At 42.7% G+C, this 13,278-nt stretch overlaps 1 protein-coding gene across 1 annotated transcript; it reads right to left on the minus strand.

Annotated features, from left to right (window-relative positions):
• Positions 1 to 6,478: 6,478 nt before the first annotated feature.
• Positions 6,479 to 12,534, minus strand: CD180 (CD180 molecule). Its single transcript, XM_085322376.1, has 3 exons — positions 12,445 to 12,534; positions 8,972 to 9,138; positions 6,479 to 8,302 (listed from the first exon to the last, which is right to left on the minus strand). Exons 1-3 carry the CDS (start codon positions 12,532 to 12,534, stop codon positions 6,577 to 6,579), a joined length of 1,983 nt encoding a protein of 660 aa, XP_085178502.1. The 3' UTR covers positions 6,479 to 6,576.
• Between the last annotated feature and the right edge of the window lie 744 nt (positions 12,535 to 13,278).

Consider the following 13,278-nt stretch of genomic DNA (forward strand, 5'->3'; position numbering starts at 1 on the left):
TGTTTTTAAATGATTGGGATCAGTAAGATGGTATTTTTGCTTATTTCTGTTATATGTACCCACACTAGGGCTAAGCCCCAACCTGTTTCATTGGGGCTTATGGATTGTCTTTCTGTCTCAAAAGCTATAAAATTGTTCATAAAAGCACAGTGTAATCTTGACTTGGGGGTTTGTATGACAGCTGACAGTGTACAGATTTCCCCCTGGGAAAGGCTTTATTGCAGTGATTAGTTGAGTTGGATTACAACTAACCTGTCACAGAAAGATAAAATCACAAGCAAGTCCTGATTTTTTCATGTGGCACTAGAACATTCATACTACCTTTTATGTGTTCACAGAGGAGCTAGTGAGTGACAGAATACTTTTTGAGTAGTTTTGAAGAGAAGTGGTCTCAACATTTACAGTTCATCTGTGCTTTGGCAGTTATTACAAACAAATGCTAATGCACTTCAGTATCATAACATTTCTGTCTGAGAGGTATTTCCTAGTTTACAGTCTTCTGGATTTTTTTTTAAACTATCCTCTTGTTTCCTTTAAAGCACATCTAGCTATTTGTTTACAGCATAACTTTATGTATATTTTTGTATAGTTCCTTATCACTTCTGACAAATAAGTTTTCTGCATTATGGAAGCGTAACAGTGCTTAAGCTTGTGTTTATGTAGTACCTGTTTGTTGGTGTTTACCTTACCAGTGAGCTGTTAGAGATCCTCCTACCTGTGTGCTTCTTGGTCAGTCTTCATGTGATCGTAGACCTGATGTGTTCCTTTGTAGACAAAAAAAAAAAAAAACATTAGATTAAGGGAAAAAAAAAAAAAAAAAAGAAAAAAGAAAAAAATTGATAGGGTCTGTGCAATAAAGTGTTTGCAGTCTTATTTTCTCTAAGAAACTCCTGATGGATGGCATAATTGTTGTATATTGAACACAATTATTTATACTTATGCAGTTGCATAATATTGAAATAAAAATTCAGCATGAAGCAGTGTTGTGTCAGCATTGTCCTTTGAACTACTTTTGCTCCTGTAACTTAAGTTGCATCTCTGTAATACAGTGGGGTCAGGGGCATGGGAGGGCAGGGTGGGCAGTTACCCTTTTTGTTCAGTAGCCCTGAAGGCACATGCAGACCAAGGATTTTGCATGAGAAAATGTCCAGTCAAAAGCAGAAGTTGTACAATGTTCGCAGAAGATCTCTATAGTCAAGTATCTTGTCTTTGTCGGGGCTGGAACCACTGCAGTAGGCTCTCTGGTTTGATGGACACATGCTGACTATTTGCTAGCGATTGCAGTAGGCTGTAATGTAGTCTCACTTCTGCAATCTCTCTTCCAAAATGAATATCCTCATTCATTAAAGCAGGCCAGCATGTTTCTGAGTGCCTTCTTAAAATACTTTTTTTTTCCTCTCTCTTTGATTGTGTTGAATTCCTGGCCTCAAAAAGTGCCTGGAGCATGTGTGTTAYATGGAACTTTCTCTTCATTTTTTAAATCTTCACCGTTTAATACCAAATCTCCCTTTATTCTTTCTTTCTCACAACAGAAGATYAGAGAGATGCTCTGAACCAGACAGGAGAGAGGGGGCAGAGTACCTTAGCATCTGCTGACTGCTTGGTGGATCCTTTTGGCAGGAAGAGAAACACAGCAGGATTATTGCTGCCTTGATTTACATCTCTCTGCTCTTTTAGTGCAGCAGTATATATTATAATACACAGATTTTTTTTTCTTACTGTTCTGCTGCTGGTAGCTGGTAGAGGAGCTGTACACAGCTGGTTAGCACATGCCAGGAAACGTCTGCCCTGGGGGAATTGTTATTCTTGTTCATGTTTTTCTATTGCGTTGTTTTCTCTGTGTTTTGCTGCAGTWGTTTTTTTACAGAGGAAGTGTAGAGTAATTTCTGTTGCTGTGCTCTCTTTCCCTAAAACCAATAGGTGAGGAGAGTCTGGTGGTCACCCCAACCTCTCGGAGTTGCTGGAACCGAGCAGAAGGCAGGTGCTCTGCAAGATGAGTGCGTTGGCAAGGGCAGGGGATGAGATGAGTCAGAGGAGGGATAGCAGGAACTAACAGGTCTGGGGATGGGAAGGAGGTATCCAGAGTGGAGAGGAGTGACTCTGGGTCTGAGTAACCATTTGACCTGCTGTGCCCTCTCTGACTGTGGGCAGCAGCATCATGTCCATGTAGGGAAGAAGGAGAAGTCGGGAGGTTACCCATTTCGCATGTGACATGGCTTGTCGACCTCACTTCTACCACCATAAGAAAAGAGACACTGCACCTGACCTCGGATGGGTATCCTTTCAGGGTGTGAAAGGGAAAGGTAGTGAGTGTGCTGCCTTAGCACTAAACCCACAATTTCCAATGGCCTTTTAGGCCACATATTCTCTTCTATGGTTAGCAAGAATTAGCAGGGAAGTCATGCTTGGATTTGGAGAATACAGCTTTAAAAAAATAGATCACAGGACAGGAGAATACTAGAGGGTATATGGATGTGTGTCCTACAGTTCATGGCTTGGGTTAGCAACATTTTTTTTTCCAGTGACTGCATGTACAGCAGTGTTGGAGCACTGACAAGCTCGATGGAAGACATCTGCAGAGAAGAAATTTGAATGAACTGAGAGTAAGACGTGACACTAAAGGTTAGAAATCAAGCTGCAAAGAGTTGAGAGGATCAGGATGAGTGGAGATGATTGCAGAGATAGCAAAGTAGGACACAGCTATYGTGGAACAAGAGAGTAAAGATGTAGGTAAGGTCTAGCACACAGAAAATACAGATATGAACTAGATATGGGAGCAAGAGGATGTTTGAGAAAGCCGCTGGAGAAGGCTGTAGCCTCTACCTATGGGAGATTTTCAGTTTTACTTTAAAGAGGCTGGCAGGTATGGTGCGAATAGGTGCTTGGAAAAGGATGTCACCTGGTTCTTTCCTAGCTGTAGACTGAGCTGATGAATAAGAGAAAGTTCTTAAAGATGCATCATCTTCATTGAGATATTCTTTTAAATCAGTGGATTTATAAATTGGCCTGCCACCAAGCATCCTGTTCAGAGTAAAATTCCTTTTTCAAAAACTGAATTGCAACCTATTCATAACATTTTGTTTAAGCACAATGGGGGAAGGAAGAGCTTGATTCTGAATTGTTTTGTACGATTGTAATAAATTCTTACTGATCTTTGGAACGTAACTCATTAGCTAAAATTTGCTCGAGTGTCTTCTCCACTGAATTCTATTTTGCAGACCATTGTTCAGTTTTACATTGTACCAGAATTTTGGTGGCATCTGTAGCCCGGAAGCCGGGGTTATGGTGAGTTTAATTCTGTTGGCTACCATTCATCTCAGGCAATTCACTTGGTCTCTTTGTGTATTGGCTCCTCATCTATATTTGAAAAATAAGAGATTAAAGGTCGGACTGAGAACCAAGGGCTGCATCAGATCAGAGCTTGACTAGGTAAATAAATTCTATAAAGAAAAATAAATCCAATATTATTTTCCATTTATACCGTTGCTAAATAGAAGACAATCTTCAGATTTCTAAACTTTTAATCTGGACATTGTGGTATGTTATATTCATACAAAAATATTCTTTCAGAATAACCAGCTCTTACATTCAGGGTTCGTGTATCCTGAAGCACTCAGTGTGTGCTGTTCAGCAGCGCTGTTGACAGTGTCCTGTGAATGGTGTTTTACAGACAAATGAAAAAGCGAAAATCCTGCTCTGAGCAGGTCATGCTGTAAAGTAAATCAAGAGAAGATAAAAGTGACAACAAAGGACAATATGGTTGTCACAAAAATAACTTGTATTGAGCAAAAGGGGTGGGGTACAGGAAGGTGTGTACTTAACTCTCTCTGTAAATAGATCTTGAACATATTCACTGTTTCACCTTTTATTTGACTTTGAGTTTTAATTGACTGAAGTCTACATGCAAGTCTACCCAGTGAAAATGAGTATCATTTCAAAAACTGGTAATGTTTAAATCCCATGTTCTCCTCTCCAAATGAAGATGCATTTCAGAAAGTGAGGGAGAAACTGCACATTGTGCTGATAATTGATTTGCTGATATTTGCAGATGTATTGTCAGGTTATATATGGAGGTGTGTTTGTGTATATATATGTATATATAATTATTTGACGCAGCAATTTTTAGCACTTTTCCCAAATTATAAACTCTCATACTCCCTTTGAACTTCACTATTTGTTCATTGCTTTCTTGGACCTACAGTTTTAGAAGGAAAGTAATTCAAGAAGCATGTCAGTTTTGAGTTAGGCATATGTGTGGGAGCTCTTGTTTGATGGCTGTTAAAGGCTAATGCTGGAAAACAAAAACTTAAGGTTATTGGAACTCTTAGAGCACTTGAGAATTTCCCTGCTAGGCAGTTTTCTCTTTCGTGGATTACATTATCAGATAATGCAATTATTGGAGTTTGCTTGTTTAACCAGTCATGTTTGCAGAGGGAGGGGGAAAGGTGTCTTGAATTCTAGGCTGACTTCAGCTGCTCTTCTGCCTGGCTCTTGAAGACGAGCAGAGGAGATGTTTAGTAATGTGCCTTGCTCAGTGACATCTCTCTCTCTCTCAGAGCTTTGAGGAAATCTTTGAGGAAGCCCCTGTCAGATATGAGCTGCCCCAGCCAGTTTTGATGTTCTGCAGTTTTCCAGTTCAAACACGGTGTGCGCTCTCAGGGTCAGGAAAAGGCTTTTGTGGAGAGCTCATCAGCGGCAGTAGAAACGCGGACTGCCTATAAGCAATACACAGGCTTTTGAGGATGGGCAACATCCTGCTACCCAAAATATGGAAGTGTTTATAGTCATCTGGAAAAGAAACATCAAATAGTACTGTGTGCGCAGTGGTCAGCGTGGCCTCAGGCAGCACACAGCTACAAAGGCAAGAGGAACTGTGGGCCGTGCAGGAGGAGGTGATGCCGTGCAGTGAAGCAGACTGCGGATGTGATGCAAAGGCATCTGAGAGCTGCAAGAGTCTGTGTTTTGTGGTCTGGCTCCAGCAATGTTTAATACCCACTTACAGAGGCTAAAAATGGTTTCTCAAATACTAATTTCTTATATGACAAGAAGAATGAGCTATTCATGTTGGTTATTTCTTAAGAATTGAGCAGAAACTTTCTAGTCCAGCAGAGATCTTTGAAATCTAAGATAGTAAGTATATTATTGAGGAAAATTTAAAGGAAATGCCTTTGAGGCAAGAGCTGAAGCTGAATTTGAAGTCCCGCACGGAAAGTGCTCGGAGAACTCTTGTTTCTGTGCCTCACTGAGTAAATGCAGTCTTCAGTTGAATGCACCTGGGGGCCTTGCTGTGGGCACGTCGAGGCTCCGCATGGTGAGTGCCCTTCTGTGGAGGTGGGTGGGTTGTATCCTGGAGAAGATTGCCTCTATACCTCTCAGAGTTAGCTGGTTGTTAAAGCAATAGTGCCAAAAATTGCATTATAGTAACACAGGGTAGATGAAAAGATACACTAAGTTCTCACCAGACTGGTGGCATGTCAGACCTATGGCATGTACTCTGTTGCCACTGGGTTTATTCACTTGTGGTGGCAGAAAGAGGGATTCAGGAGTTTAAGTAAATAAGAGTAAGTCTGTTTTGCATTCCCTTGCTCCTAGCTATTGCATGTCCTGTTGGAGCCAAGAGCACATCCTGATCCTTACTTTACCCTAGGAATTCACACACCAGATACGACATGAAATACCAGGAGCACTGCGTGCACCTCTGGGATCAGATTCCTGCTTGCTGCTATGCCTTCTCCTTTGCGGTCGCTATTTTTCTGTTCTGCAGCTGGAGGAAATGGCCCTCCCTGTGCTGCCTGTCATTAACCATGCATTGAGAGACAAACACGGTCGGTAAAGTCTCTTAGCTGTTGGTGTCAGCTGCTTTTCACAAGTGCAGGCATCTGTAGTGCCACGTAACCACAGATTTTTTGACCAAATTTGCAAGCTCTTTGGTTAAAGCTGAATTTTTTGATAGTCCTCATTTATCATGGAGTATTACTGAGTCTAATAAATAGACCAAGAGCAAAGCCTGCACCATGGAGACAGATGGATAGAGAGAGGTTCAAACGGATGGCCAGGAATTTTCCAAGTTTCAAACAGATTTTCAGAAATCAGAGAGAACCTGATGATACAGACTGTTTCTGTAAGCCCTAAAGGAGTGTGTCTTACTTGACTGTTGCTCTTGTCCTTCACAGAAATGTTTTTACTTTTTGACTGAGCAGTGCACAGTAACACCAGCTCTTGAATAGCATTGTTTCTCACATTTTTTTTTTGTTTGTTATGTTTTTTCAAACGGAGAACTTTTTCAGCTCTCAGCCCTTCCCTTTGTAAGAACTTTAGCCCTAGGGACTATGACACCAGTGCTAACCTGAAGTTGAACTGAGGCATCTCCATAGCTGAAGTTATTCGTGTTCTAGGTTCAGGACACAGTTTTAGTTTTCAAGACCTCATAAAATAAGGAGTTTTATATTTTTCTAAAATTATAATGCAAATGGGAAAAGTATTACAAATGTTAAAGGAAATACAGGCCAGAACCAAAAACAGGAAATTGTTTTTCATCCTAGTCCAATTGCTGTACATTGTATATCTCTTGTAGACTTAGATTTGCTGGTATCTTTGTCTAAAACAGCGAACGCTCCAGAAAATGATGACAACACAGGATAAAATACCCAGGACAACAGCAATGATTCCCATAGTGCTGATCCCACAGTAGAGAGTAACAGTAGACAGCTGAACATCAGCTAATGATTTGGGTTGAGAACATGTTGTTTCTTCAGGGTCTTCAATTTTGTCCAGGTTCTGCTTGTACCAAGTGATTAAACCAATATTGGAGCAGGTACATTCCAAAGGATTGTAACTTAAATTGATTATACTGTAGTCAGGTAGGGACACTAGTTTGTCCCGTGGTATAATCTGAACCCTGTTGTGGGCAAAATTGAGATAGATGCTCTTAAGATTTGAGAATGCATCTGTGTTGAAAGCAATAAGCTTGTTGTGGCTCAGATCAATGTGCCTTAACTTCTTGAGGAAGTGAAATACTTGGTCACCTATTGCTGTCAATTCACAGGATGCTAAAATTAGCACCTCTAAATTGGATAGTTGTTGAAGCAGTTTGTTCTTTGGCATGATCCCTGACTCAAAGATATTTTGACTAAGGTCCAAGAGCATGAGGTTTTCCAGGCCTTGAAAGAGATGCTGAATGCTAGTATTGACCTGGGAGGAGGAAAGATTCAGGACTTGCAAGAGGTGCAGATTTCGGAAAGGTCCCTGTGAAGTGCTGATGTGAAGCTGAGTGAAAGCTATGTCCAGCAGCTCCAAGTTAGTACCTTCCTTGAAAAGCACATCGTGGACATGGAGTTTGGTGTTGTAGCTGAGGTTCAGGTACTGAAGACTGTTCAAACCGTTTAGTGCTTCATTACAGCAGTCAGAGCTTTCAATGTGGCTATGGCTTAAATCTAAATATTGAAGCTTTGCCAGTGTCTGCAAACAGCCAGAGCCCAGCTGCAGGGTCTGCGTGTTTCCTCTGAGGTGGAGGTGGGTAAGGGAGGGGAAGGCAGCCGCGCTAGTGTTGCAGAGGTGCTCAAAGAAGTTCCTGTTGAGAATTAGCTCTGTTAGCACCTTCATGCCACTGATGCCGGATGGCAACGCGCTGATGTGGGTATGAGTCAGGTCCAGCTTCTGGAGCTTGGTCAAACAGTGAAACGTGGCAGCGTTTAGGTTTCTGAAGTGCCGTAGCTGCAGATAGAGATCCTTTACGGTGATCTTACAGAGGCCTTGTAAAACATCAGGGCTTATGTAGGACTCCTTTTCCACATCATCAAATGTTCCCAACCAAAGTGTGTGGACTGAGGAGTTCTGCATGCCCGCCAAGATCCCGGGGATATTGATGCAGCCCCCAAAATCCAAACTGTAGAAACTGGACTGGAAAGCTCCGGGTTCAATGTACAAAATGTCATTGCCTTTAAAGATGAGAGTTATGTTACTGGTCTTCTGCAGAACGCTGACATCTTCCACGGTGATTGTTCTTATGTTGTTCATCTGGAAATCAAGGTACTGGAGGCTCTGAGTTGGAAAGTTGGGAGGGAGCTGCAGTGAAGATATGTGGTTACTGCCCAAGATGAGTGTATCCAAGTTGTCTAGATTTGTCATGGGAATAAAGGACAGGCTGCTTATCCCTGTCTGCGTTAAGACGAGCTGCTTCAGGTACTGAGGGCCAACAAATGCTGTGTCAGACAGAAACAGGAGCAGGTTTCCCGTCAGCACAATCGTGTGCAGGTGGCGGTTGTTGTGAAAGGCACCTTCATATACCCAGTTGATCTGACACCTTGAAAAAGCAACAGAAGCCAGCATTGGTAGTCTGTCTCATCAAACGTTCCCGTTATTACATGGTAACCCAAATGGCATTTCATGCAYGTAGAAACTCATGATCAACAGCCTTTGCCAGAACAAAACTATGTTCTCCTTTGCAAAGGACACTTGCCTGGGATTGGTAAGCCTCCTTTAAACATGGAGTCCCAGTGAGGAACCTGTATTACAGCAGAGAAAACTGCCCTGAAATGATCCATGCAAAATCCCTGTTGAGGAGACAGTTCTGGAAGTCAGGGAGACATGAATATTTTCAGTGTCAAATTTAATCAAATGAAAATCTCTCTAGAGAAAAAGATGAGCGCTTATAAGGACTGAACCTGTCTTTCCTGAGGTTTTATGAACAATGTCTTTATGGAAAAGTGAATTAAAAAGTTGATGTAGTCATTTAGTTGGTCTTAGCAACAGTAATATGTGGAAAATGTATATTTCACCCCCTGTCTTATGGTGGAGAAGCATAAGTTTTGCGCAGTTATATCAATCTGTGTTTAGTGAAATAGCAGCAGCCATCTGGAAATGCTGCTGCCAGTTTCCCTGTGCTTCTGGGGACTCTGGGAACCTTCAGCTCTGAGCAAGGCAGAGGGTTTTGGCCAGCAAGATCTGTGAAAGTGAGGATGACCTACAGTACCTTGTTAAATCCAAGGAGAACAGACTTTTCAGCTTCGAGAAGGTTGAATTCTGAAGGGAAGGAAGCAAGTTGAAGCTGAAGTCGAGGATTTCCGTTGTGACAGGTAGCCTTTCAGGAATTTCTGTCAGGCCTAAGCCTTCACAGCTGTAGCTTTTATTGACTGTAATCTGTGGAAAATATAGTGAAACTCTGAGATACCTACTCTGAAGATAAATATGAAACTAACACATTTTTAAAAGCAAACAGAACTTTGAATTATTTAAAAATGTAGCAGTCATAACTCTATGAAATCTTAACATAGGCTTGAAATGCACAACCCTGGGACTTTATGGAGTGTTTCTAAAATGAATGCCTTGAGTATCTCTTGTACTAATCTGAAACGTATCATCTGTAATACTGTGTTTATCAAAGTTAGCACATACGAAGATTGTTTACTGTTCTGGATGAATTATTAATCCATAAGAAAGAATCCTCAGAAGGTATTTTTAAATTCTGAATTTCATGAGTTTTGTAAGAAAGCTTATTCTGAAATAAATCTTATGAGAATCTTGCAGAGAGGAGGAAAGAAGAGCAGACCTAGAAAGGAAAATGTTTGAATTAATAGGATTTGAATTGCGGTTACATGCTGCAGCGAGAGAATGGCAGGAACGTTCAGCTCAAGCTGGGCAACGGTAATATCTGATATAGCAAGTCTTCAAATTTTCTATGAAGACTTTTCAGTTTAAGTGAAAATAAAATGATCTATTATGTAGAAAAGCCTATTCTCTGAATACCAGAGGAATTAGTTAAACATGTCTGACCTGCCTTTGCCTCCAGATGATGGTRCAAAAGGTAGCACAGTCAGTCAAAAGCCTGGGCCTGTGGGTGTCGATCCATGCATGGAAGCACAGTCCCGGAATTGCCTGCTGCTGCCATTCAAGGGAATAGAAATGCTCAAAGTATCAGACTTTGCCAGGGGCTGTGCAGCTGTGATTAGGGACTCAAGCACGCCCAGCGCAGGGCAGCAAGCAAGGCTGAGGAGACCACCTTGCAGGAGACCACCCCAGCTGAACCCAGCCTCCAAAGTGCCCTTTCCACTTCCTGCCTGTTATTTGGTATACGGGCCAGGCTGCAATCGAGGGTGTCTCTGGACAAGCTTGACAGCAGCAGCTATGGAAATATCCTGCCAGGAAGCTCAGAGACATTTGACTCATGAGTGAGTAAACACAAGCTCTGCGCACGTGTTACACAGTTGGCTGATCTGACCACAGGATGTCTTTGCCTCACCATCTTCTAGCTAAGAGAAACATTATTTAAATTACATGCACCAGTATCACAATGTGTGATCTGCAAAATTTTGGATTATCTTTGGCAGCGTGTACCTAAGAGAGTCACCGTACAGGAGCCTACAGCACATAAGGAGACTACTACAGCCTTTTGACCAAAATAGTGGTCATAACCATGCCTTATGCCTTGTTCACTCCATGTTTTAATTAGATTCCAGKCTATTTAATAGCCCAAATAAAGCAAGTACAGACTGCAGAAAGTCCAGTGAGAAATGTGGCTAACACAATCTATTGCTGGGCTTAAAGCGGAAACCACAGTGGCTGGAGTGCCTTGCTGGTATGCATGTAGCTGTTGCGTACTTGAGCCTGATCATCTGCAGGTGGCATGTATCCACTGCCTTCCTGGTGCTGGGAAAACCAAGGGCRGATGCACTTCCCCTGTTCGGTCCTGGCTTGGCTACACAAGATTGAAATGAGAGGATCTGGAGCATCAGAGGCCTTTGCAGAAGGAGATATATTAAGATAAAAATGATGCTTGTGCTGGGCCTGGGTGACACCTCCTCTTCTGGAAGTCCTGCCTTCTCCGTATCTCCCAGAGAGTCCCTAGCGAGCAGATGACACAGCAGCCATTCTCTGCAGGATAGAAGCACATGGAAGCACTGTGTTTCTGTTTTGGTGCGAGCGTACAGACCCCTGGGCTRTGGTGCATCGTGGGCACACGTTGCTGGACACGCAGGACTTGGCATGTTTCAGACCAAGCCAAACCTCTGCCCTTTGGCAGGGAAGAATAGCCAGGCAGAAATGCAGGCATTAAATAGCCTCACTGGAGGAGGAGAAAACAGTGAATACAGCAAGTGATCTTGGATGTAGGCTGCATACAGAGAACACTTTCTTCTTTTTTGCACAGATCTTTTAAGCAGAGGGAGCCCTGTGGCAGCCCCACAGGGCTGGGGCTTGGCAGCCGGGCAGGTGGCAGGAGAGAAATGCTAGCAGCAGCGGGATGAAGCCAGGAGGAGGAAAAGGACTTTTTCCAAGAAAAAGCGTGTGGTGTACATCAGGGGGAGGTGAGCGCAGCTCCTCAGCTTCCCTTGGAGGCATCGGGATGCCAGCAGGCCCCAGCAAGCGCCTGGGAAGCAGTGGAGCGGGGCACAGAGCCAGCTCTGTGCCTGCTACTCCTGCCGGCAATGCACGGCCTGGATTCCTGTCTAGAAGCACCTAAATAATGTAGATAATAATGTCACTATAGAAACAGCCAAATGCAGACTTAAGGAAAGCGGGTGCTTTCAATACTGATGAGCAAAAAAGAACCCATGGAGCTGGTTGCTGTCACATGCAGTTTAGATTAAAAAAAAAAAAAAAAAGGAAGAAAAAATTTAGTTGTCAGTATAAATGAGACCAGTGTTTTACTGTTCAAATAAAATGGTGAGATCAAGATCTCTTTCTCTTTACACTTCAGGGTATAAAGTGGATCTTAGAGGGATGTGAAGAACATCTGTTCCCCTGGCATATCTTGTTCTACACTTCAGAGTGCTCTGGGATTTCTAMATTTAATTCAGGAAAGAGTTTGCTACAGGTCCCAGCTATGCCCAGCGTAGGGCTAGGGGTCCACAGTGTTTCTCCCTTGGATCGAAATGCTTGCCTTTCTTTTCTATCTCCCAGTTAAAAAAATGGAGAAGGAAGTCTTACAGGCTATCCCTTCCTCCTGATCCTGGAAAAAAAAAAAACGTTTTTCTTCTTCTTGCTGTTTTCATGTGATACAGCAAGTCTAAAACTGTAAATACCCATTTATGAGCAAGAGACGCCATCATCCCTTCCTGTACAAATCCTTGTATGAAGAGCATAGCGTAAGAGACAAAATCCTTATATCTGTTCTCTCTCTAGCTCTGATATATGCTATAAATAGCCCTTTGAGATTTTATCATCCTTCAAGCTTTCTGGAAAGTGAAAGGCTAGATGAGAAAGAGCGATGGTGCATGGACGTGCGTGTGAGAGAGTGAGGGGAAGCGAGCGCCCGCACGAGTGACTGATTTAACTCAGCACGTTTCAAGACATCCGCTTTATTTCTCTGATAAAGGTTTTCAGATCCCGTTGAGAAAAACCTCTCAGCAATTTAAAACGATCAGATGTCAGCACGCAAGTGTGCCCCTGAGATTGATCCTCTTCAYGTAAGAGTCCTTTATCTCAGCAGAGACAGTGACCATCACTCACCTCTGTGCACGTCGTATCTACAGCGCTGGGTGCTTCGCGGCTYGCGCAGACAGGCACGGTGAAAGCCAGGAGGTACAAATAACCAGCCATTGCAGGGTTAGGTGTACTCTTAATACAGGTGGTCTTCTGATAGCTTCCCTTAATCAAAGCAAAAGAGGATGGCAAAGCCGAGACGAGCCGGAGCAGTCTGCTCAAAAGCAGGCTGTAAGGAAAAAGCGTCTGCCAAACCTCCCAGGCTTAGTGTGAGCAGAACAGCAGTTTCGGAGTGTGAGAGAGGAACTTCCTTGCTTTGAGCATAGACTGTGCCCTGGTGCTTTTCTCGGACAGAATAGAAAAAAAAAAAAAAAAAAAAAAAAGAAGAAGAAAAAGGAAAGTGAGAGAAATTGTTCTTTATGCTCACATAAAACTAAATCTCTCCACTAAAGACAGTGAAGTTACTTCAGAGCAAAATGGGAGGTAGAGCAAAAAGAGGGAGATCAGAATGAAGCTTTCCACCAATGTGCAATTTAATGCAGTAAAAAGTCTCTCGAGTCAAACAGTTTGGTCCTGTAGCTCTCAAGAGTCTGTAAAAGAGCTGAAGTATAGGCACAAGACCTGTGACTTATTTTTCTTCTGGGTTTTTGGTAAAAGAAGCTCCTTTTTGCAAAAAGGATCACTACGCTGAAAAATGTCCTTCATTAGTGACTGCAAATGTGCAAAAGTGTTATTTCTACCTGCAAATGAGCTCTTTCCCCCTGGTATTTTGATTATTGATGCTGATCGGTCTTCTGAAGGGGAGTAATGTTTCTCATTTGCTGCAAGGCAGGACGTTGTGGGCCTTCCTCCCGCCCCCCC

The sequence above is a fragment of the Rhea americana genome, unplaced genomic scaffold (genome assembly GCF_003343005.1).
Source record: "Rhea americana isolate MKP2758 unplaced genomic scaffold, rheAme1 scaffold_77, whole genome shotgun sequence".
NCBI lineage: Eukaryota > Metazoa > Chordata > Aves > Rheiformes > Rheidae > Rhea > Rhea americana.